At 49.5% G+C, this 23,779-nt stretch overlaps 1 protein-coding gene across 2 annotated transcripts in view; it reads left to right on the forward strand.

Annotated features, from left to right (window-relative positions):
- SPTBN2 (spectrin beta, non-erythrocytic 2) overlaps positions 1 to 23,779 on the forward strand; it is a 111,450-nt gene that overhangs the window by 70,823 nt on the left and 16,848 nt on the right. For both annotated transcript variants that reach the window (XM_088660108.1, XM_035099449.3), the window contains 20 exons: positions 1,316 to 1,407; positions 1,693 to 1,773; positions 2,119 to 2,234; positions 3,040 to 3,152; positions 4,499 to 4,686; positions 7,486 to 7,603; positions 8,491 to 8,649; positions 9,468 to 9,770; positions 10,442 to 10,595; positions 10,935 to 11,805; positions 12,531 to 12,668; positions 14,946 to 15,702; positions 15,795 to 15,997; positions 16,623 to 16,713; positions 19,290 to 19,436; positions 19,916 to 20,179; positions 20,383 to 20,607; positions 21,506 to 21,595; positions 22,401 to 22,673; positions 23,499 to 23,629. In XM_088660108.1, coding sequence (XP_088516234.1) covers positions 1,316 to 1,407; positions 1,693 to 1,773; positions 2,119 to 2,234; positions 3,040 to 3,152; positions 4,499 to 4,686; positions 7,486 to 7,603; positions 8,491 to 8,649; positions 9,468 to 9,770; positions 10,442 to 10,595; positions 10,935 to 11,805; positions 12,531 to 12,668; positions 14,946 to 15,702; positions 15,795 to 15,997; positions 16,623 to 16,713; positions 19,290 to 19,436; positions 19,916 to 20,179; positions 20,383 to 20,607; positions 21,506 to 21,595; positions 22,401 to 22,673; positions 23,499 to 23,629 — 4,514 coding nt within the window. The remainder of the gene's footprint in view (positions 1 to 1,315; positions 1,408 to 1,692; positions 1,774 to 2,118; positions 2,235 to 3,039; positions 3,153 to 4,498; positions 4,687 to 7,485; positions 7,604 to 8,490; positions 8,650 to 9,467; positions 9,771 to 10,441; positions 10,596 to 10,934; positions 11,806 to 12,530; positions 12,669 to 14,945; positions 15,703 to 15,794; positions 15,998 to 16,622; positions 16,714 to 19,289; positions 19,437 to 19,915; positions 20,180 to 20,382; positions 20,608 to 21,505; positions 21,596 to 22,400; positions 22,674 to 23,498; positions 23,630 to 23,779) is intronic.

Consider the following 23,779-nt stretch of genomic DNA (forward strand, 5'->3'; position numbering starts at 1 on the left):
TTTCCCTTAAGGAACTTTCCTTGATTTCCCCTTGACTGGCTCCCCGAAATGTCAGCCTCAAGAAGGACCCCTCTCTTCTGCTGTCCATTCCCTGCAACTAGAGTGACCCATATACTGCCTATCCATGGAAGTGCAGAAAAAGAGCAGGTTGTTGTAGTAGAGATGCAGAATTCCACTTCTTCAGCTCCTCCGCCTTCTTCTCGAAAGGGGATGGGGAGCAGGTTTCTAGCCCTCATGGCTTCAAATACTATCTTAGAAGCATGTGTGCAGAAAAACAGCTAAATAATAATTTCAGCAGTTGGCAGGCAGCAGAAGGGGCATCGGTCTTGTTCTCCCATTCTGCCTAGCAGCTAGCAAAAAAGCCAAATTCTGCAATAGGCCTGAAACTTATACAGGAGTTATGTTCTGGGGGTCTGTCCAAACTGGCTTGCTGCGCGGCAAGAGCCTCATAGGACCTTCCAGAACACAGTAAGCAAGGCAGAGGGCTTTCCTTCCTGAAGCAGGAAAACCCAGCTTGGAAAGAATTTTTAAAGCCCTCTTGCCTTTCTGGGCTCTGGAGTCTCTTGTGAGATCTTGCACAGCCGCTTTTGACAGTTTTCCTTTGCTCTCCTGCTCCCTTCATATTTATTTATTTATCGATGAAGCATGCAAGGATGCAATCTTGTAAGTGAATTGCGCACAAGTTTCAGGCCTACTGTGCAAAGTAAGAGACGTGTACAGCGTTCCTTAATTTGCATAAGTCACACAGGTTGCAGAATTACCTTTTGGTGCAGAATTTGGATTGGTTTGGCACAGGTTTTATTTTTTATTTTTTTAAACCACAGTTTGAATATATGTAACATGTATAAATGCAGCTCTGGTCATCCTCAGCTCTGATTAATTATAGGAAAACCCCTGGTGGATCAGGCCAAAGGCCCTTTTAGTCCAACATCCTGTTCTCATAGTTGCCAACCATAAGCCCAAATGGGAAGCCCACGTGCAAGCACACTCTTCCCATTGGTGACTCCCAGCAAATGATATTTACAGTGGTACCTCTGGTTACGAACTTAATTCGTTCTGGAGATCCGTTCTTAACCTGAAGCTGTTCTTAACCTGAGATACCACTTTAGCTAATGGGGCCCCCCGCTGCCGCCGTGCCGCCAGTACACCATTTCTGTTCTCATCCTGAAGCAAAGTTCTTACCCCGAGGTACTACTTCTGGGTTAGCGGAGTCTGTAACCTGAAGTGTTTCTAACCTGAGGTACCCCTGTATACGCATTCTGCCTCCAATAGTGAAAGGAGAACTGAGATATTGTTATTCTGCCTTCTTCTGCAGATCCAGGATATCAGTGTGGAGACAGAGGATAACAAGGAGAAGAAATCCGCCAAGGATGCCTTGCTGCTTTGGTGTCAGATGAAAACAGCTGGGTAAGGGAATAAGTGGGGGACTGTGAGCCAGGGGTTTCCCCTTCCCTGTTTGGGCTTGAGGTTAGGAGCTGGCTGCCTCTGAGGCTAAATCCAGCTCAGCTAGATGTGACACAACCAAGGTTTAATATTACTACACTTGGATGTTTCAAGAACCCAGTACGGGAAATATACATTTCAGTTGTAGTGACCTGTCTCGAACGTTCGAGGGAGGGCTGGGTTCAAGAACGCGAAACAAAGCAAAAAAAAAACAAGCCTATTCCCTGCCCCCCCCCTGTGTGTTTATAGGTACCCAAATGTGAACGTCCACAACTTCACCACCAGCTGGAGGGATGGCCTGGCTTTCAACGCAATTGTCCACAAACACAGGTCAGTGAAGGTTGGTTGGGGCCTGTCATGGCTTGGTAGCAGCTCGCTCATTCTTGTATGCTTTGGGGAAGGGTATCAATGGCTACCAGCCACAAAGGGTATGTTCCAGCTCCATTGTTGGAGGCAATACTCCTCTGAATGCTAGTTGCTGGGAATCACAAGTGAGGAGAGTGCTGCTGCGCTCAGGTCCTGCTTGTGGGCTTCCCGTTGGCTGGCCACTGTGAGAACAGGGTCCTGCACTAGATGGGCCACTGGCCTTGTCATGAAGTAGTGATTCTGCGAGCAAGTATCGCTGATCTAGCAGGCTGTTCTATGTTCTTATGCTTACTTTGGTGTCCTCATCAGGCCAGACCTGATAGACATCGACACCTTGAAGAAATGCAACGCACACTACAACCTCCAGAATGCCTTCAACATTGCCGAAAAGGAACTGGGCCTCACCAAGCTTTTAGATCCCGAAGGTGAGCTCAGCTGGGAGGACACCTGGATCTCTGTTCCCGTTTGTCTCTGTTGGCTTGGCCACATGTTTGTTTGTTTGTTTGTTTGTGTATTTTTAAAAAATACTGTAAATGAAACCTCCTAAGTGGTTTGCAATATATATATATATATATATATATATATATATATATATATATATATTACCAGTAAAAGTGAAAATTAAAAGCAGAATTTAAAACTGGCAAAACAGAATTTAAACCAGCAGTTAAAATAGCAACTTATAACACATGCCAGCTTGTATATGTCAATGGGCAGGGAGTTCCAGGGTGTAGGAACTGCCACAGTCTAGAATTGGTTCCTTACGAGTGCAGAATGAACTCGTAAAAGTGCTATTTCTGCATAGGAAAGTGGTTTAGTGGGCGCATAGGAGTTAAACTGGTCCCAAGGGCTTTATATATTAACAGTTGCACCTTGAACTTGGACCACGAAAAATCAGCAGCGAGTACAGATTTCTGAGCTGGGGTATTATACGCTGACTGGATTTCATGCGCTAACTGCAGTTTCCAGACAAAGCCCAGGGGAAGCCCCACAGAGAGAACATTGCAGTAATCCAGTATTAAAGTTATCAGTGGCTGCACTACTGCAATCAAGCTTTCCTGGTCCAGAAATTAGTTGCAGCTGCCATGCCAGCCAACCATTGTAAAAGGCACCTCTAGCTTCCTGCGCCTCTAGTGACACTGAACAAACTAAAGGTGGTGACCATCTGAAAACAGAGCCGTTCTTTGTCCTGTTTCTCTTGCTCCTCCTTATTCTTCCGTTTCTCCCTAGATGTGAATGTGGACCAGCCTGATGAGAAGTCCATCATCACCTATGTGGCCACTTACTACCACTACTTCTCCAAGATGAAAGCCTTAGCCGTGGAAGGGAAACGGATTGGGAAGGTACCATGAAGAGGGCTGTGGTGGGAGCTGGGGAGTGCTGGGAGCCGAAATGCACTTGGATTCCAATGCCACCAGGATTGCAGGAAGAAGGGCAGGCATTTGAGGAGATGGGTGGTATATTTTGCTGGGACAGCCTGTGTGCAGGAGGTAGCTCACTTGGTTAGGGCGTGGTGCTGATAACGCCAGGGTTGCAGGTTCAACACCTATATGGTTGTTTAGTCGTTTAGTCGTGTCCGACTCTTCGTGACCCCATGGACCATAGCACGCCAGGCACTCCTGTCTTGCACTGCCTCCCGCAGTTTGGTCAAACTCATGTTCATAGCTTCAAGAACACTGTCCAACCATCTTGTTCTCTGTCGTCCCCTTCTCCTAGTGCCCTCAATCTTTCCCAACATCAGGGTCTTTCCCATATAGGTCTTTCCTATGTGGTACAGCTTCATATTCCTGCATTGCAGGGGGTTGAACTTTACTAGATGGTCCTCAGGGTCCCTTCCAACTCTAAAATTCTACTATTCTTCCAATTCTAAAATTCTATGAGTCTTAAGTGCAGAAAAAGCTTTCAGTCTTCACCAAACTCTTCCTCAGGGTGGGATGATTGGGCGGGAAACAATGCAGAATATTAAAAGGATATTTTAGGTGCTTTTAAAAGCACAACTCCAGATCTTATACTAGGAATGTCTATTCTGTGGCCCTCCAGATGTTGTTGGACCTGCAGCCAATGTTCAGGGATGGTGGAAGTTGTAGTCTAGCAACATCTAGAGGGACACACAGTCCCACATCTCTGGTCCCCTTCCGTACCCTGCCATGTGGTTTGCTCTGTCTCAAAACTCAGCTTTGCCATCTATCCAGGGCAGGTCTGGGCCACAGCTGAGCTATAGGGAGCTGAGTTATAGGCAAGATAAGATCGTTTTATCCATTTTGGGACTGTTTGGAGCAGCTGGTCTGCAAGAGAGCCGGGTTTAGATCAGATTGGATTATGTAATCCCACTTTTCTGGCCCGACGACTCCCAAAGTGGATTATAAAATTTAAAAAGAATGAAACAAATTGGAAAGCCAAACAGCACCAGGTCTGGGCATGCTCAAACATTCACCCTTGCCCATATTCTCCCTCAAGAAAGGCTGGGTCAAAGAAGGCAGCATTAGTCACCGTTTCCGAAAGGTGCTTGTAGCACCCAGAGGTAACGTAAGCAAAAACCGCCGGCACTTCAGATTGGGCCAGGATGCAAATTAGGCAGCCATTGCAGGTGAGGCAAGTCTAGACCAACATGCTTCAAAGAAGGGTTGCGGGTCTTTTGGCCACCAGCCACCTTCCCAGGGTGTCTGAGTGATGCAGGTTCCCGCAACAGGTCTTGGACCATGCCATCGAGGCCGACAAGCTGATAGAGAAGTACGAGACGCTGGCTTCTGACCTTCTGCAATGGATTGAGCAGACCATCTTGACATTGAACGACCGGAAGCTGGCCAACTGTCTGAGTGGAGTGCAGAACCAGCTGCAGGCCTTCAACACCTACCGCACTGTGGAGAAACCCCCCAAGTAAGTTCTGGTCTTTGTGAGTGAGGAGGAAGAAGAAGATATTCAGTGGGGTCATGGTAAATCACAGGTAGGGTGCCTCAGGCACAGGGCGACAGATGTGGTCCGCCAGGCTCTCAGAATTCTTCCCAGGCCACACCCCAGTCGGGGGAGTTGTTGGATGCTGAAGAGGCAACGGGATTTAGTGAGCAAGGAGAGCCTGTGACAAGGAGGAGTTCAGACTCAGAGGCTGAAGCAGAGGAGGGGCGGGCAACAAGAGGCTGCAGAAGAATCCCAGGAGTCTGTCTCTCCGACTGCAACAAGCTTCCCTACCTCCTGCCCCTGCCCCCCCCCCGGGTCTCCAAGGACATGCAGGATGATGCATAGAGCAGAACAGAGATTACAGGTTCCCAGATGCAGTTTGAGACTGCTTGGGAAACATCCAACAGAGGAGGATTCTTAGAGGGGGTTGAAGGTGGGGACTGTCAGTCCTGGCAACTGCTCTATAGGGGCAAGACTTGCTGGGTAGTGTTGCTGAGTTGAATGCCATTTCTTTGGATAAAGAGTTAACTTCTCTGACCAATTCTGCTTCTTGCTTGCTGACCTGCATCCTTCCCAAGTGCATTTTGCCTGGATGCAATATGTCCTTGAATTGGGGTAATATTTCTTGCTTGTCGTAATGGAGGAAGGAGGTGTGTGTGTGTGTGTGTGTGTGTGTGTGTGTGTAGAAACCTGTGACTTGTCTGTGGCTTTGCAAACTCTACAAAGGCAGGAGTCGCACCTGCTGCTCCACCCATGGCCCCACCTTCCACTGGCATGTGGGCCCTGGAAGCCTGCCCAGGGGGAAGGTGGCCCTTGGGGCTGCAAAAGGCTCCTGCAGCTAATGATTGAAGTGCAAGAGCTCATCATGGCAGCCACCCTAGCCAAGCCCACAAGAAGAGCCCAAAGTGCAGGCGCACACACACACACACACACACACAAGCTTCCATCCCGCAAGAGCTTCAATTTACAGCACAGTGCCCAATTTGTTAGGATTAGCTGGCAGTCATAGAACAGAATAAGTAAAAATCATTGAACATTAACAAAAGATTTTTAGCCAGGTGAAATACTACCTTTAGCTTCTAATTAGGAAAGTGAACAATCTTTCAAAAAAGTGTTACCGCTTTTTCAACTGCTAGCCTGAAATAGGAACCCCATCAAGGGGGGGCAGTGGTGTTGCAACGGGGGGGGGGTGCCGGTGTTGCGACCCGGGTGCCATGTCTGGGGGAGTGACAAGAAGGCACCCCGCGGGGGCTCACAGCGGCACGAGCAGCCATCATGCAGCTGCATGTGGAGGGTCCTCCGTTCACAGCTGCAGCCACAAGCAGAGGATCCCGGCGCTGGTGGCAAACAGTTATGTACAGTGCATGTGCAGCGTCGCACGCATGCACTGTATGTAACGCCGCCGCACGTGCTCTCTACATAGCGTTTTGCTGCCAGTGCCGCTCAAGCGCCGTACGGACAGCAGTGGCATCCCTTTGTCGCTGCTACAGCCACATGTAGAGGATCCTCCATTTGGGGCTGTAAGTGGTGACGGAGGGATCCTGGCACCATCTGTACGGCGCTGGAGCACCGCCGGCGCAAACCGCTATGTACAGCGCCTGCACGGTGTCGCTACGTACGGTGCATGTGTCGTACGTAGCGACGCCACACATGTGCCCTACGTAGCAACGGCCCGACCCCGGGTGTCATGACGCCTTCTTTCGCCCCTGGGGGATGGGAATACAATATCCTGCCTCTGCTTGGTTATATTTCCTCATTCTCTAACTTTATCTATGCCAGGAGTAGGGGACCACTTTCATCCAGTGCGCCAGATCAGAAGCTGGCTAATCCTTTGCATTTCACAGGAGATAATCGATCTCACCTCAAAAGTGTGGGTCTTAAATTTGGTGCCAAATTCAAATTAAATTAAATACAAAGGAACAGGGCACACTCTTAAACCATGAACTCCCAGTTGCTCCTGGGCAACCCCAGCTTTACCTGTCTCGCATCAAGTGTCCTGTGACATCAGGTGAGTGACAGGTGGTGTGTGGCTGGCCAAGAATGGCCTCATGGGCCAGATGGGGTGATCTGGTGAGCCTAAATTCAACCATGGGTTGGAGGTTCCCTGTTGCTGCTCTGTGCTATCACAAACAAACTTGAAAGACCCATGTACTTGCCTGAAGAAGGAAGTTCCATCAATTACTGTGGTGTTCCAACAGATGGTGTCATCACTTCACCTCTAAATAAAGTCCCAGAGCTGCTTGCCCTGCATAGCCCCTCCACCACAGTGCTGGGAAAACATGTGCTATTGTGGGTTCTGGAAGAATGTGTGTCCGTCTTCTGTAGGGATGTCAGGAGGCAGTGATTTCCATCCCATGTTCACCACAGCTGTTGCTGTTCTGTTGCAGTTCGGCTTCTGTTAAAACCGACACTGTTCATCTCACTATTTGCTAATGCCGAAGCTAACGTAATTGATTGCGTGATTAATTTCGAGGGAAGGGAAACGTCAAAAGCAATGCAGAAAATAGTGTACTGTAATGTAACATTTGCAGACTAAGAAAACAATGATAGCAAATGCCATTTGTGTGCGATTTCCAGATAAACTGTTGAAATTTCTGCTCAGATTTCCAGTGGAATTCTCTGACTTACAAAGTCTCCTGAAAACTCCTGCATGCTCTTAGCAGTGAGAAAGGGGCCTCATGCAAAGTAGTTTTGAAATGTGCATTCTTGCTCCTAAACCTGGCTTGCTGTTCTCCTTTCTCCCTCTGCCCACCTCCTCTGCATGCATTATCCTTCTCCCAGGTTTACAGAGAAAGGGAATCTTGAAGTTCTGCTTTTCACCATCCAGAGCAAGATGAGAGCCAATAACCAAAAGGTTTACACGCCACGAGAGGGGAGGCTCATCTCTGACATCAACAAGGTGAGTGCCATGGACTGGCTGGACGAAGAGGAGCGGTGGGAGGCTGCAGCCAGGGAACCCCCAAGGGAAACCCCAGAGGAAGAAGGCTCAGAGCCAAGGGATTGGTGGTGGAACACTGGGGGTCAGAGAGCCACTGATACTACTGAACTTGATGGCGCAACTGGGCTGTTATGGTACAAGGCCACTTTCTGGGTCCCTGTGCTGACTGGTCAGGGGTTGGGCCTGGGACATTCTGCATGCATAGCATGTGCTCTAAGTTGTGCTCCCACCACTGGAACTTAGGACACTGCCTTAGACTGAGTCCAGCAGCTTGTTCATATTGCCAGGGTTATTGACACTGGTCTCCACCACTGAACTTCCTCTGCAGAACTGTGGGGTTGGGAGGGCGGTGTTACTTAGGACTTGTCCATTTGCCCAAGGAAGCACACTTGGTGTTCCTGGGTAGCGGAGGCCTAGTGCTTACCAATATGTGTGTTGTATTTGGTGCATCTGTCTCTGAGTCTACTAGAACCACCTTGATTTTAAAGAAATGCAGGCTGGAAACACATTATACGATGAAGCAAACAAATAGTTATGCCCAGGTTCAGCTGGTATTTGTCGATTCCAAATAGAAGCCGTCAGCTAACAACGATTAATGATTAATAGGCAAGTCCATTCATTTGGGCAATTTCCTGGAATCCGGATTTGATTTTAATCAAGGATCAGCTCATGAACTCATTTCCAATTGAGCACTGTGGGGCAGTGACATTGCTTCTGAGCATGTGCAGAATGCCTTGAAAATTCTGCAGCCAAAGCTTCAAAACAAACTGAATCCCTTCTCCATTTAAAGAAATTAAAACACTTGTTTTGGAAATGTTTGTCTCCATGACTTCTTTCCTCCTCCACAGGGCTGGGAGCGGCTGGAGAAAGCGGAGCATGAGAGAGAGCTGGCGCTGCGCAATGAGCTGATTCGGCAGGAGAAGCTGGAGCAGCTGGCAGCACGCTTCGACCGCAAGGCAGCCATGCGTGAGACCTGGCTGAGTGAGAACCAGCGCCTCGTCTCCCAGGTCAGTGAAAGGAGGAGGAGGAGCATTTAGGTTGTGTCTAGGGGCAGATCCACACCATACATTTAAAGCAACATCCAATGCACATTTAAAGCATATGACGCCCCCCAAAGAATCTTGGGAACTGCATTCAGCTTCATTGGGACCTTTGAAGGTGGCTTGGAAACTACGGTTAATCCGGAATGCGGCTGCCAGACTGGTGACTGGGAGCAGCTTCCCAGACCCAGCTAAAGGATCTACATTGGCTCCCAGTAGGATTCCGAGCACAATTCAAAGTGTTGGTGTTGACCTTTAAAGCCCTTTGGTTCTGCATACCTGAAAGAGCGTCTCCACCCCCATCGTTCAGCCCGGCCTCCAAGGGCCTTCTGGCAGTTCCCTCACTCTGAAGTGAAGCTACAGAGAACCAGCCAGAGGGCCTTCTCGGTAGTTGCACCTGCCCTGTGGAGTGCCCTCCCATCAGATGTTAAGGATATAAACCACTATCTCCTGACTTTTTGAAGACATCTGAAGGCAGCCCTGTATAGGGAAGTTTGAAATGTCTCATATTTTAGTGTGTTTTTATATTATATTATATTTTATATTATTATAATTTACTAATAACAATAATAATTAGAGGAAAAACGTACTCTATTCACTTTCTCCATGCCATGCATTTAAGGGAATCACTCCACCCCCTCGATCATTTTGGTGGCACTTTTCTGAACTTGAAGTGTCTGTCTCTCTCTGTCTGATCTGGGAGAGCGGCGTGGGGTGGGGGAAAACAACCTTACCCCAGCATCCTGAAGAATGAGATTCTTTCTCTCCTGCTCCACAATCTGCAGGATAACTTTGGCTTGGACATTTCGGCGGTGGAGGCCGCGGTGCGGAAACACGAAGCCATCGAGACGGACATCGTGGCATACAGTGAGCGTGTGGCAGCTGTGAACGCGGTGGCAGCCGAGCTGGAGGCGGAGGGCTACCACGACATCAAGCGGGTGTTGGCGCGCAAGAACAACGTGGCGAGGCTTTGGGACTACTTACGCGAGCTGGTGGCTGCCCGCCGGGAGCGCCTGATGCTCCATTTCGAGCTGCAGAAGATGTTCCAGGACTTGGCCTACCTCATGGATTGGCTGGAAGAGATGAAGGTAGCTGGCGAGGCTGTAATGGACAAGAGGGGTGATGCTTGAGAGCGCATTTCCTGCATTGGAGGGGTGTGTGTGTTGGACTAAGCCACCTTTGAGGTCGTGTCCAGTGCTATGTCTTGCATCAGAATAGGGGAAGGGGCCATAGTTCCATGGGAGACCACCTGCCCTGCACACAAAGGATCCCAGCTCCAACCCCCAGCATCTCCAGGTAGAGCTAGAAGAGAACCCTGCCTGAATCTCTGGAGAGTTGCTGCCAGTCAGTGTATACAACACATAGCTAGATGGACCAATGGGTCTGATTTGGTGTGAAGCAGCTTCCAGGGTTCCTATCACTACCAGATGCAGAAACCTCTGAAGCCAACAGGAGTGTTGCATTTGGGCCCTGTCTAGGGCAGCGTAGTAAATTGTCCTGGAGTCAATGACTGCTGAGGTCCTTTCCAATTCTGATCTTATGAATTCACAGGTTATGCTTTATTTCTATTGGCCGAGAAAGAGAAGTGAGGGAGCTTCATGTTTAGGGACTCACCTGCCCTGGAAGACCCTAGTGGGGAGAAGGAAGGGCAGCTTTGCCTAGGGACCCCCTTTGTCTCTTCTACTGTGTCCCCAAGCAGGGTGGTTGAGATGAGGCCAGGCGTCAAGTCTCCCTCATCCTGTGCTGTCTTTCCTCACAGGGCCGCCTTCAGTCTCAGGACTTTGGGAAACACCTGCATGGCGTGGAGGACCTGCTGCAGATCCACGCTCTGGTGGAGGCCGACATCTCCGTCCAGGCCGAACGGGTGAAAGCCATCAGTGCCGCTGCCCAGCGCTTTGCCACCCCTGGGGAAGGTAAGAGCCTCGGGAGCTTGAGAAGGAAGTATGAATGGGGGGGGGGAGCAGAGTGGGAGTGCCCTTGGATCCCCATTTCAAAACCTTATCTCCCAATTCCCCCCCCCTTTCCTATCCTTCTTGCTGTTCCCTGAGACTTCCACAGCAGTTGTAGGATTCTCTGTGCAACATGGGATTTGCTAAAATGATCAGTGTGACAAATTACCATCCCTTTATTGTGGGTAAAGTGGTAGGTGTAGGGAGCAGGTCAAAGCCCAAGTAGGGAGCGTCACTCTCTGCTGTGGATTTTGCGAAACTTGACAGGAATGCGGCTCCTCATTTCGGTTTTCCTGCTTGCAGCTTACAAGCCCTGTGACCCCCACCTTGTCCAAGAGCGCGTGGCAACGCTGGACCGGTGCTATCGGGAGCTGGTGGCATTGGCAGCACAAAGGCGTGCCAAACTGGAAGAGTCTCGCCGCCTTTGGAAGTTCTTCTGGGACATGGGTGAGGAGGAGGCCTGGATCCGGGAGCAGAGCCAGATCCTGTCGTCAGGCGACTTCGGCAAGGACCTGACGAGTGCGCTGCGCCTGACCAGCAAGCATAACGCCTTCCGTGACGAGATGAGCGGCCGTGCTGGCCCGCTGCAGCAGAGCATAGCCGAAGGCCGCCAGCTGGTTGCCGAGGGCCACTTTGGGGCTGCCGAGGTGGCCGAACGGATCCGGGAAATCGAGGAGCAATGGGATCAGCTGGAGGCGCTGTCCCGAGAGCGGGAGCAGCGCCTTCTCCAGGCCTCCAATCTCTACCAGTTCCAGGCGGACGCCAACGACATGGAGGCCTGGTTGCTGGATGCACTCCGCTTGGTGTCCAGCTCCGAGGTGGGCCATGACGAGTACTCCACACAGAGCCTGGTGAAGAAGCACAAGGATGTGGAGGAGGAGATCCACAACCACCGCCCTGCCCTCGACGCCCTCCATGAGCAGGCCCGGAGCCTGCCCCCTGCCTTTGCCCATGCCCCCGAGGTGGATGGGCGGCTCCCTGCGCTGGAGCAGCGCTATGAGGAACTGGTTGCTCTCTCCGAGCATCGCAAGCAAGCCCTGCAGGATGCTCTCAACCTTTACAAGATGTTCAGCGAGGCAGATGCGTGCGGGCTCTGGATTGGCGAGAGGGAGTACTGGATTGAAACGATGGATGTCCCTGAGAAGTTGGAAGACCTTGAAGTGGTTCAGCAAAGGTGAGTGAGTAGGTTCAAGCAGCAGCCACCTTGTTCCCCCTTATAGCCCAGGAGCGGAGGGTCGGTGGGTGGGTTCTTCAAAGTAAATACTTCATATTGTTTGCAGTTAAACTCTGGCAGGCCTAGGGAATATCCAGTCCATGGGTTTAAGTAGATCCAGCATGAGTCCCTGTTTCCCAAATCCCTGTGTCCCAAATCACGGCCAACTGTCTGACACCTGACATCATACATGACATCACAGTGCTATATGACATCACAGCATTATGTATTGTGTCATATGTGACTCCATCCATTTTAAGCACTGTTACACCATTTTAGGCGACATTGAGAATCCCGAGGACCGTAGTTTGTTAAGGGTTCTGACCTCACAGAGTTCCCAGCATCTTTAACTGACTACAGTTCCCAGGATTCCCCCATGATGGTTAAAATGATAAAAGTAGCACTTTAAACGTATTCTGTGGTCGTGAGAGAGTGGAGACCCATGTTCAGAGCCCTACTTGTCCCTGAAGCTTATTGGGTGACCTTGCGCCAGGTTGCTCTTGTCTCTCGGGCTAGCCTACCTCAAAGGGTTGTTATGAGGATAAAATGGGTGTGGTCACCATGTACTCTGCCTTGACCATCCTTGGGCAGAGCTGGGGGTGGGGAGAAGATGAAATGTAAATGCAGTTAATTAATAAATTAATCCAATCTCTCGCTCACTTCTCGTTCGGTCCTTGTTGTCTCAGGTTTGAGACTCTGGAGCCAGAGATGAATAATCTGGCCTCCCGCATTGCAGCGGTGAATGAGATTGCGAGCCGGCTTCTGGGAACTGACCACAGGAACAAGGACAGCATCCAGGCCACTCAGGAACAGCTCAATGCCAGGTGGGGATCAAGAAAAGTGTGTGTGTGTGTGAGAGAGAGAGAACAGGGAGATGGTGCAATGGTTTGAGTGACAAACCTGACCCAAGAAATCTGAAAGATCACCTCCTTCCCTACAGACCTTCTCAGGTGTTGAGAGTGGCGGGGAGGGCCTCAGAAGTGTGGTTTGTGTGTGTGACGGCCCCCAAACTAGAATTCTTTTCCTGCAGAGCTATATCTGGCACTTTCATTGTTTAGTTCTCGTCATATGCTCCTTACCTGAGATATTGTAGGGACGCGGGTGGCGCTGTGGTCTAAACCAATGAGCCTCCTGCGCTTGCCAATCGGAAGGTCGGCAGTTCAAATCTGCCTGACGGGGTGAGATCCCGTTGCTCTGTTCCAGCTTCCGCCAACCTAGCAGTTGGAAAGCACGCCAGTTAAATAGGTACCGCTGTGGCAGGAAGGTAAATGATGTTTCCTTGCCCTCTGGCTTCCATCACAGTGTTCTGTTGCGCCAGAAGCGGTTTAGTCATGCTGGCCACATGAGCCGGAAAACTGTCTGGACAAGTGCCAGCTCCCTCAGCCTGAAAGTGAGATGAGCACTGCACCCCGTAGTTGTTTTTGTCTGGACCTTTTCATCTTTTTAAAAAAACAAAACAAAAACCCTGAGATATGTTTTTAGGACCACCTTATTCTTTCATTTGTAACATTTTTTGACTGATTCTAATATTATATATTAATAATATTGTGACCTGCCTATTGAAAGGTGGGTACAGCAACAACAATATTTTGCAGCAGCAACAACAATATTTTGCAGCAGCAACAACAATATTTTGTAGAAAGTAGCTGACATTAGATTATTTCATTTAATTTTTTTAAACAATAAGTAATCGTCAATATATCAATAATTTAAATATTAGACACATAAAGTTCCTATTGGAAATATAAATTAACAATTTATCATGCATGAGAAAATAGGAAAAATAATAATATAATAAAGAAAATAACAGTGACATTGAAATATACCTAATGATGTGGTTTTGCATTATCTTTTACTTTGTGGTTCCAATATAATAATAAAATTAATAATTAATAATTAACGATTGATAATTAAATAAATAATCTGCTGCCTTATTATTTTGCTGCCTTATGTGGAGTAGCCCTTGAGCTTCCCACAAGTCAAGGTGGAGAGAATCAAAGAGATTTTAGCAAATTTAGGGTGGAAAATCTGACAGGTGCCTCTTCCAAAAACAAGTTGAATTAATGAGATGCACAAAAGGAAAGTTTCTTGGCCTCCTCCTTTCAGCCTTCTGTGCCCCCATAATGCCTCTCTGGTGGGTTGGATGGACACCTGAACAACGTGGTTGGGGTGGCGGCTGCTGCTGGGGGGAAACAGGAATCACCCAACCTCAGCCGTAGATCCTAAAGTTAATTTAAGGAAGTTTGTCGAAGGAAAGGTTATCCTCCTCCACCTGTGCCCTGTCATCTCACATTGTCGTGGAGGGTCCCTGACCAACCCCCCTCCCAAAAGGCCTTTTGGGGTTGAAGTGGCTCCAGGGTGCAAGAGGGAACGAGAAGCTTTCCTTCCATTGACTTCTGTAAGCTAACTTAGGGTCCAAGTCAGTAGCTATCCATTTCCTGCCTTTTTATGACATCGTATTTAGCTACCTAAGGCAACTGCTGTCTCACTTTGACTGAGGCTGGGGGTGAGGACTAGATCTGTGGGCCAGATCCTTGCCTCCCCTGTGAGCCAACTTCTGCCCACCTGACAGGAGAGGAGTCTGGATCATACCTGCCAAGTTCCGGCCTGAGAAATAAGGGACTGGACCGGAAGTAGCAGACAGGAAGTAGCACTGCCGCCATTTTGGAACTGGGCGGATCATGCTCAGAAGCGACTTTTGATGCAGCTCTGCCCTGTTCCAAAATGGCTGCCACACCAGAAGTCACGCTGCAGCCATTTTGGAACTGGGCAAAGCAGCATCAAAAGTCACTTCTGAGCATGCTCCGCCCAGTTCCAAAATGGCCGCCACGCCAGAATAAACCGGGGGAAAACAGAAAAAAACCTGTTTTTTCGGCTGGGGACAGCTGGAAAAACGGGGGTTTCCCGGGGAATACGGGAGACTTGGCAGCTATGGTCTGGATTCCTCCCATGAGCCAGAGGTTCCCCACCACTGGGCCCTGGACCTGAGTGGGAAATGAAGACGAAATGTTATCTTTCAATATACGAGTTTCACATTAAAAATGGAGGTGGCGGCCACGGCAGCATTGAACTGGATCTCCCCTCCTTCCCCCTTTTCTCAGGTGGCAGCAGTTCCAAGCCTTGGCCAGCCGCAAGAAGGATGCATTGACCTCGGCACTCAGCATCCAGAATTACTACTTGGAGTGCAATGAGACCAAGGCTTGGATGCGGGAGAAAACCAAAGTGATTGAGTCTACCCAAGGCTTGGGCAACGACCTGGCAGGGGTCATGGCCCTGCAGCGCAAGCTGGCGGGCATGGAGCGGGACCTGGAAGCCATCCAGGGCAAAGTGCGGGACTTGCGGGAGGAGGCCACCCGCCTGGCGGACCAGCACCCGGAGCAGGCTCCTGCCATTTTGGACCGCTTGTCCGAAGTCGACGGGACCTGGGATGAGCTACGGGGGACCATGCGCCGACGCGAGGAGTCCTTGGGAGAAGCCAGCAAGCTTCAGGGCTTCTTGCGGGACTTGGACGACTTCCAGGCGTGGCTTTTGCGCACCCAGACGGCCATCGCTTCGGAAGACGTGCCAGCCACCCTGCCGGAGGCAGAGCGCTTGCTGAACCAGCATGAGACCATCCGGAACGAGGTGGAGCACTACAGGGGCGACTACCGGCGCTTGCGGGCCATGGGGGAGGAGGTGACGCAAGGCCACACCGATGCCCAGCACATGTTCCTGCAGCAGCGCCTTCAAGCCCTCGACACTGGCTGGAATGAGCTGGACCAGATGTGGGAGAACCGGCACCAGCTGCTCTCCCAAGCCTACAGCTTCCAGATCTTCCTGAGGGACACCAAGCAGGTGGAAGGGGTGCTCAGCAACCAGGTAAGGCACAGCCTCTCCTTGTCCAAGGTGTTCTCTGATTATGCTTTCTTGGGATGGCCAACACACACACACCCCTTTTCTTTTTTGGACAGGAATATGTGCTGACTCACACAAGCATGCCCAGCTCCCTCCAAGCCGCTGAGGCTGCCATTAAAAAACATGAGGATTTCATGACCACCATGGAGGCCAACGGGGAGAAGATCAAGGGGCTGGTGGACTCTGGCCGGAAGCTTATCATGGAGAATGGGCTCCACTCTGACAAGATCCAGGAGAAGGTCAATTCCATTGACAGCAGGTGAGGGGGATCACTCTTGCAGAAACACTGGTGGCGGTAATCTGGTTTGGAAAAGGGAGCACGATCTAGCAACTTGGAGCAGGTAGTGGGCAGAAGGTCGACGAGGGAGATCTTTGGGTTGTTTGCAGTAGATATAGGGAAGAGTTTCTGATTCCTGACAGACAGACAGCAGTCCTATCCATAAGCTAAGGCTGTAAAATGGGACTTGGAAGAGTGCTGGCACCGCTTTCTGTTCCTCAGAGTTGCAAGTAAAACAGCATGTGAGACCTGCAGCAAAATATTGCAGCCTTCAGGTTTCCAGCTTGCCAGCCACCCCATTTTCCAGGATTCCTCCTTCCATTTGCTCATCACCCTTTCCGTCCCTGTCCCCCTGTTGATCATTGACTTTCTGCTCAATTTTTAAAAATACTGTAATCCTCTGTTTTATTCTGCATTGTTCTATTTCATTATAACTGTTGTTTTGTGGGCCTTTCTAGTAACACTAGTGTTGAAGGGTGGGCTGTATAAATCCGTAAAATAATTGTGGCACTCTCCCTGCTTCCTCTCCCAGGGAAACGGCTGTGGGCAGTATGGCCAAGCAGCTCCTCCTGGTTACTTTATGCCTTGTCTTCCCTCTCTCTTCCAGGCATAGGAAAAACCAGCAGGCAGCTCAGGACCTTCTGGCTCGCCTCCGTGACAATCGGGAACTGCAGCATTTTCTACAAGACTGTCAAGAGGTAAGCAGGGTCGCCTAGGAGAATTGGGGGGGGGGAGAGGATCCCCAGAGACAGTTCCGTGGGCAGAATTGATGGTATGGTGCACATGCACCAACCCATCAGTGAAGAGCAATTCTCGGGGAATTGTGATAGGGTTGGGCTCCTGTATAGCAGCGGTCAGGAACCTCCAGCCCACAGACCTAATTAGGCCTAGCCAGGGCCCAGTTTGACCTGCAAGCTGTCCCCCCCCCCAAAAAAAACCATGCCCATCTGCCCCATACCCAGCATCCTATGTGATTACAGGTGTGTGGGGGTCAGGTAAGGACATTGCTCTAAAGCAGTGTCTGCCAAACAAGTCTCCAGCTGTTTTGGACTACAATTCCTATTATCTCTGGCAATGGGACTTGCTAGCTAGGGATGATGGGAGTTGTAGTCCAAAAACAGCTGGAAACCCAAGTTTTGGAAACCCTGCTTGAAAAGAACAATCAAGAGTTTTGAGCGAGCTCCCGGTTATCCCTTTGCAAGCCAGGCTCACTGACCTGGCAGCAAGCTTCACCGGAATGGGCTGCACTAGAGAGTTCCCCATCGGGTTCACTTTCAGCTGTAAAAGCACCTTAAGAGGCATTGATTTCAAGTGATCCCAGGAGTTGCTGCAGCACTTTTGAAGTTGCCTTCCGATATCATTATCTTGTCATGTGATTGACAGGTCGGCTCCCCTGCCCACTTGTTAGAGCTGGCCCAGCTGGGGTTGATTAGATAAGCCCTCTGCCTAGATCATGTTCCTCATTGCCCCTGCTGCATAGAATTCATGGGGACCAAAGGCTATCAAGGTGGGCAGCATGTTGAAGAGGTGGGGGCGGGGACCCTGGCCCTGAAGTTAAGACCACACAGCCCTCAGTCAGAAGCTTCGCGCTCACTCACAGAAGCCCCTTCTAAGCCATTTGTTTCACTTGCATTCAGCAGTGAAATAATAATAATAATAATAATAATAATAATAATAATAATAATAATAATAATAATTTATTATTTATACCCCACCCATCTGAATGGGTTTCCCCAGCCTCTCTGGGTGGCTTCCAACAGAAAAATGAAATAAAATTATTAAACATTAAAAGCCTCACTAAACAGGGCTGCCTTCAGATGTCTTCTAAAAATCTGGTAGCTGTTTTTCACGGGCGCCACTACCGAGAAGGCCCTCTGCCTGGTTCCCTGCAACTTGGCTTCTCGCAATGAGGAACCGCCAGAAGGCCCTCGGCACTGGACCTCAGTGTCCAGGCAGAACGATGTGCTAAGCATGGTTTTTCGTCCCTTAATTCACCAGAGTTGGGCATAGGTGGGGGTTGTCCCTGATGCTTCCCTACATCTCACCCACCCGGCACACACATTTTTAAGATGAGAAAATTAGGTAGTGGCAGTCAGCTGTTTATCCATGTACATTTAGGCCGCATCTGCACCGTACATTGAAATCACTATGACACAACTTTAAGCACTCACTTCTTCCCTCAAAAGAATCCTGGGAGTTGTCGTTTGTGCTGAGAGTTGTTAGGAGACCCCCTATTCCACTCTTGTGAAGAGGGACAGATTGTTAAATCTCTTTGGGAATTGTAGCTCTGTGAGGGGAACATGGGGTCTCCTGACAACTTTGAATACGAACTACAGCTCCCAGAATTCTTTGAGGGGAAGCCATGATTCTTGAAAGTGGAACCATAGTGCTTAAAATGTGTTTGTGAATGTGGCCTAACTAAAAATGTTCATCCTGTAATAAGACTCAAACTAGACCTCACCTGCCGCTGGTGCTCTTTGACAGATTATGGATGCCCAGCCAATGTGAATTTGATAATAATAATAATTTATTATTTATACCCCGCCCATCTGGCTGGGTTTTCCCAGCCACTCTGGGCGGCTTACAACAGAAAAATGAAATAAAATAATCTATTAAACATTAAAAGCCTCCCTAAACGGGGCTGCCTTCAGATGTCTTCTAAAAATCTGGTAGCTGTTTTTTTCTTTGACATCTGATGGGGGGGGCATTCCACTGGGCGGGTGGCATCACCGAGAAGGCCCTCTGCCTGGTTCCCTGCAACTTGATACAAGTTACATTTATTTATGCGTTGATTCATAAACACATTATATGCCAGCCATGGCAGTTTAAAATGGTATCATCGTGCTTCAAATGTCTGGTGCGTGACCTCATAGTGAGCTTGGGGTCAGCATGGGTCCCCCAGCCAGAGAGTTATATTCCCCCACTGCCATTTTTAAAAGGCAGAGCTCAGAATAGCTGTATCCTTTCTCTGGGATCAGAGGCAGCAAGTCCCTGAATGCCAGTTGCTGGGGAACATGAGTGGGAGGGGGCTAACGGCCGTCATTTCCTTCTTGTTGACCTCCCAGGGACACCTAGTGGGCCAGTGGTGGGAAACAGGATGCCATGCTAGGCAGGTCTTCAATTGCATCATCTTATGGCTGGCTCTCCTGCCCACCTACACTGAGAACTGAGATCCATTTAGGGGAAAGTTCTTTAGCATTAGGTGTTCTTAGGGTTGCCAGTTCTCCTTAGGGGGCCCTCACCCGATGATGCTCTCCTCCCGCCTTTCCTCCAGCTCACCTTGTGGATCAATGAGAAGATGCTGTCAGCTCAGGACATGTCGTATGATGAAGCCCGGAACCTCCACACCAAGTGGCAGAAGCACCAGGCCTTCATGGCCGAGCTGGCTTCCAACAAGGGCTGGCTGGAGAAGATCCAGAAGGTGGGTCTCTTCTTACAAAGCCCTGAGCTGGTGCTGAAACCTCCTTGCAGTGACATTATCAGCCCTGGAAGCCCACTAATTAATAACAGATGTGGCTGTGTAGAAATGCATGTTTTGCACATGCTCAGGGGAGCTCTTTGTTTTCACGCCCCGGCTTCTTTATCGGAGAGGTGCTGGGGCCTTGAGCCTGCCTTAAAGCTTAGAAGCAATCTCTATTATTCCCGTGGGTGGCTGTGGTTTCTTCGGTGGTAAGTTAAAGGAGCACTCCCTACTTCACGTAAGCAGGCTGAATCATAGCAGATGATGATGATGATGGGGGACCTGTAACAAAATGTTGCAGGGTGGGGTGTTCCTGCTGCTCAGGGGTCCAGTTAATCTGCTGTGACCTGTTCCAGGATACCCCATTCCACCTCCACTCACACTTTTCCATTCCGCCCCCTGCAACATTTCCGTAAGCATCTGTGTCCTCCTTTCGGCAGGAGGGAGAGCAGCTGGTGGCCGAGAAGCCAGAGCTGGAGCCCGTGGTGAGGGCCAAGCTGGACAGCCTGCAGAAGCTCTGGGAGGAGCTGGAATCCAGCACCCAGAGCAAAGCTCAGTGCCTCTTCGACGCCAACCGCGCCGAGCTCTTCACTCAGAGCTGTTCCGCCATGGAGGCCTGGCTGAGCGGCCTTCAGGCCCAGCTGCACTCCGATGACTACGGAAAGGACTTAACCAGCGTCAACATTTTGCTCAAGAAACAGCAGGTGAGTGCGTGCTGTGTGGCAGGAGTGAAGGGCTTGGCTGTGGCTGCACCAAATGCCTCTTCGGAGGAAAGGGCCAAAATCTGCAGAAGTAGAAGCAGAGGGAGGCTGCTGGGATGAAGCGGTAATGAGGTCGCAGGCATTTGCAGAGCTGCAACACCCCACGATCCTTCTGCATTCCCAACACCTTCTTTCTCCACTCCCAGATGCTGGAAAACCAGATGGACGTGCGGGAGAAGGAGGTGGAGGGCCTCAAAGCCCAAGCACTGGCCCTCAGCCCAGAGGACTCCAACACCGTGGAGGTGGACGGCAAACTGCAGGCAGTGGAAGACAGGTTTGCAGAGCTGCGGGCACCACTCAGGGAGCGCTGCGAGAAGCTGCTGGCCTCCAAGGAGGAGCACCAGTTCAACCGCGACCTGGAGGATGAAATTGTGAGTCAGGGGAGGGATCAGAGGAGAGGGAGAGCTGCTGTGCAGGGAGCCCAGGGTTTCAGGGAAACGAGAACTACCGAGTAGGGAGAAGCAACCTGTTTCAGGCAGCGCTATCAGATAGATGACTGCACCTGAATGGCACAGCCAGACTTTTTAAAGAGTTGGACCTAGTGGGAGAGGGGGCCCATTTGGGCTCCATTGCAGGCACCAGAATGTCTTAGGATGCCAGAGACTTTATGCTGCTTTTATGTAATTTTTTTAAAATGTATATTTTCATGATATCTGAATAGTTTATTGCTCTTTGGCAACCAGGCCTAATGCATAAACACACTCACGCTACAGACAGTGACCATTTTGTGCACGTTCGATTGGTCCGCGATGGCTGGCACATGTGCCGTTTTCTGTCCTGGAAAGGGAACGCAACCCCAGTGCCAATGGAGAGTTGCCTGTAATATGCATTTCACAGAGCAAAAATAAGCATCAACATAAGTACATGCAGAAAACATTGCCATATTTTATTTAATTTCTTTGAAAAACCCTGTTTATAAGCATTCCCTCACAAATGCAGAGTGGCGAATTTATTTGCACCTATGCGATCTTCATGTGCAGTCAATAGTTTTCACTTCTCCACAGCCTTTGAATTGCTTGACAAATTTTGTGGTTCTATATGTATATTTTATGTTATTGTGTCCTTTATCTTCATATATTGTATACCACCCTGGAAGTTATTTTTGATGGGATATTGTGTATGTGATTTATTATTATTATTTTTAAAAAATAACAACTCCCGCCCCCAACCCCCTCAAATGAACAGTAAGATGACTATTGCCCCGCTGAGTTTTTCTGCTATGGAGCCCCTTGGCATTTCTTAACCCTTTTCTCTCCTTGTGTCCTGCAGTTGTGGGTGAAGGAGCGGATGCCCATGGCAGTCTCCACTGACCATGGTAAAGATCTTCCCACTGTCCAACTACTGATCAAGAAAAATCAGGTAAGGCTTAGTTGGGTGTGGAGGGTTCTCTGTAGAGGCTCCCCCTTTGTGGAATTCTCTCCCCAGGGCCTGGCGCCTTCACTGTATATTTTTAGGCATCGGGCAGAAATGTTCCTCTTCCACCAGGCCTTTGGCTGATGAATATTCTATCGCCTTTAAATGTGCCTGTGGGAAGTGGGGGATATTGTTTTGCTGTTTTGTTTAACTCATTTCCTTGTTTTTAATCTTGTGTTTTATTCTGCAGAACCCCCCCCCCCCCCGAGATATTATGACAAAGCGTTGTTTTTAATCTTGTGTTTTATTCTGCGGGACACACACCCCCGAGATATTATGACAAAGCGTTTTATGTATGTAAATCTAATAAAATAAATAAGTAAGTAAAATAAGAAAGGGAGAGAAACATCTCTTTCCTCTTTCTCTGCACATCACCATACTGAATCTTACATGCCTTTGTCATGTCACACACACCCTTGCTCAAAATAATGCCAAGATGAGCCCTGCTGGATCAGGCCGAAAACCCATCTAGCCCAGCTTCCTGTTCTCACAGTGGTTAACCAGATACCCATCATGAGAAGCTTGCAAGCCCAACAACTGGCAGTCAGGGCACACTGTGTCCAGCGGTCGAGGGAGAACATAGCCATCGAGGCCAGTGGCCCCTGATAGCCTTCTCTGCTCCAGGAATTTGACTAATCCTTTCCTAAAGCTATCCGAGTCGGTAGCCATCGCTACCTCTTTGGGAGAGCGAATTCCAGAGTTTTAACCGTGCACTCTTCTTCTTCTTCTTCCCTCTTCCTGACACTCTCAGACCCTGCAGAAGGAGATCCAGGGCCACCAGCCACGAATCAATGACATCCTGGGGAGGTGGCAGGGGCTGGCATGCAGCGGCCTGGAAGCGGAGCTGCAGGGGCGCGTGGAGGCTTTGCAGGAGATGTGGCAGGAGCTGCAGAGCCAAGTGGAGCAGCGGCACGGGCGCCTGGAGCAAGCGCAGATGGCCCAACAGTTCTACTTCGATGTTGCGGAGGCCGAGGCCTGGATGGGCGAACAAGAGCTGCACATGATATTGGAGGAGAAGGCCAAGGTCTGTGTTGTTGTTTTTTTGCCTGTCTTAATTCAAAAACCCATTCTGTCCTATTTCTGCATTAAAAAAAAACAACCCAAACAAAACATGCAAAAATACCCATTCGTTTAAAGGAGCATTTCTTAATGTATTTTAACTAAGAAACTTTTTTCAAAAACATTTGGAGCCAAAAATTGCGTTGCAGAATTCTGATACACATATTAGCTGGGAAAAGTGCAGATCATGCTGGTTCATATTGGAATTCGCAAAGTACTTCATTTCTCTAGCATTCTTACCTGGGCCTTGCATTTCAGAAGAGCAGTGCCCTTCTCACTAATCCTAGATGTGTGAGAATTCATTTGGTAGCATTCAAAAATGCACTCTGCAAATCATCAAATCTCTTCTTTATTGCGCCACACATTCCAAGGTTGCATGCTGAAAACTGGAGTGAGCGGGAGAGGGGAAGCCTGGGAACTGTGCTTAACTCCTCTTTCCCACTAGAGACAAATCCGCTCTGGGGTTGTCCTTTATGATTAGTAAGAATAGTTCTAGGACTTGGGACTTGCCAGAAGTCACATTTCTCTCTGATTGAAAGTTCTGCCCCCTTTCAACTCCAGGGATACAGAGGCTAGTTGCAATTATTCAGCAGTGGGGAGAAAGGCACTCTGCACAGTCCCAGATGAACCCCTTCTTTCACATAAACATTCCTGATGTGGAACAACAGGTCTCAATCCTGGTTCAAATTTTAATGTCGCCTACCCCATCCTCTTTACCCCTGCTTCTGTTTCTGAAGGGGTGGGGGGAAGCAAACAAACAAACAGGAACACCCTTTTTTCTTTTCACCAGGATGAACTGATTGCTCAGGCCATGGTGAAAAAACATCTGGTGATGGAACAGGCTCTAGAAGACTATGCCCAGACCATCCACCAGCTCTCCATCCAGAGCCGCGATATGGTAAACAACGGGCATCCTGAGAGGTAAGGAAGCCCACCATTCCCCTACCAAGACAGTTGGGGAGCCTCTCCCCACACGCCCCATCAAGTTCCCTGCTGTGGCTCAAGTCCTGTTTTGGATGTCATTATACCCCTCATTCTCCTGGAGATCTCAGGGCATGCACCTGTTGTGTG

This window comes from Zootoca vivipara, chromosome 16 (assembly GCF_965207765.1).
Source record: "Zootoca vivipara chromosome 16, rZooViv2.hap1.1, whole genome shotgun sequence".
NCBI lineage: Eukaryota > Metazoa > Chordata > Lepidosauria > Squamata > Lacertidae > Zootoca > Zootoca vivipara.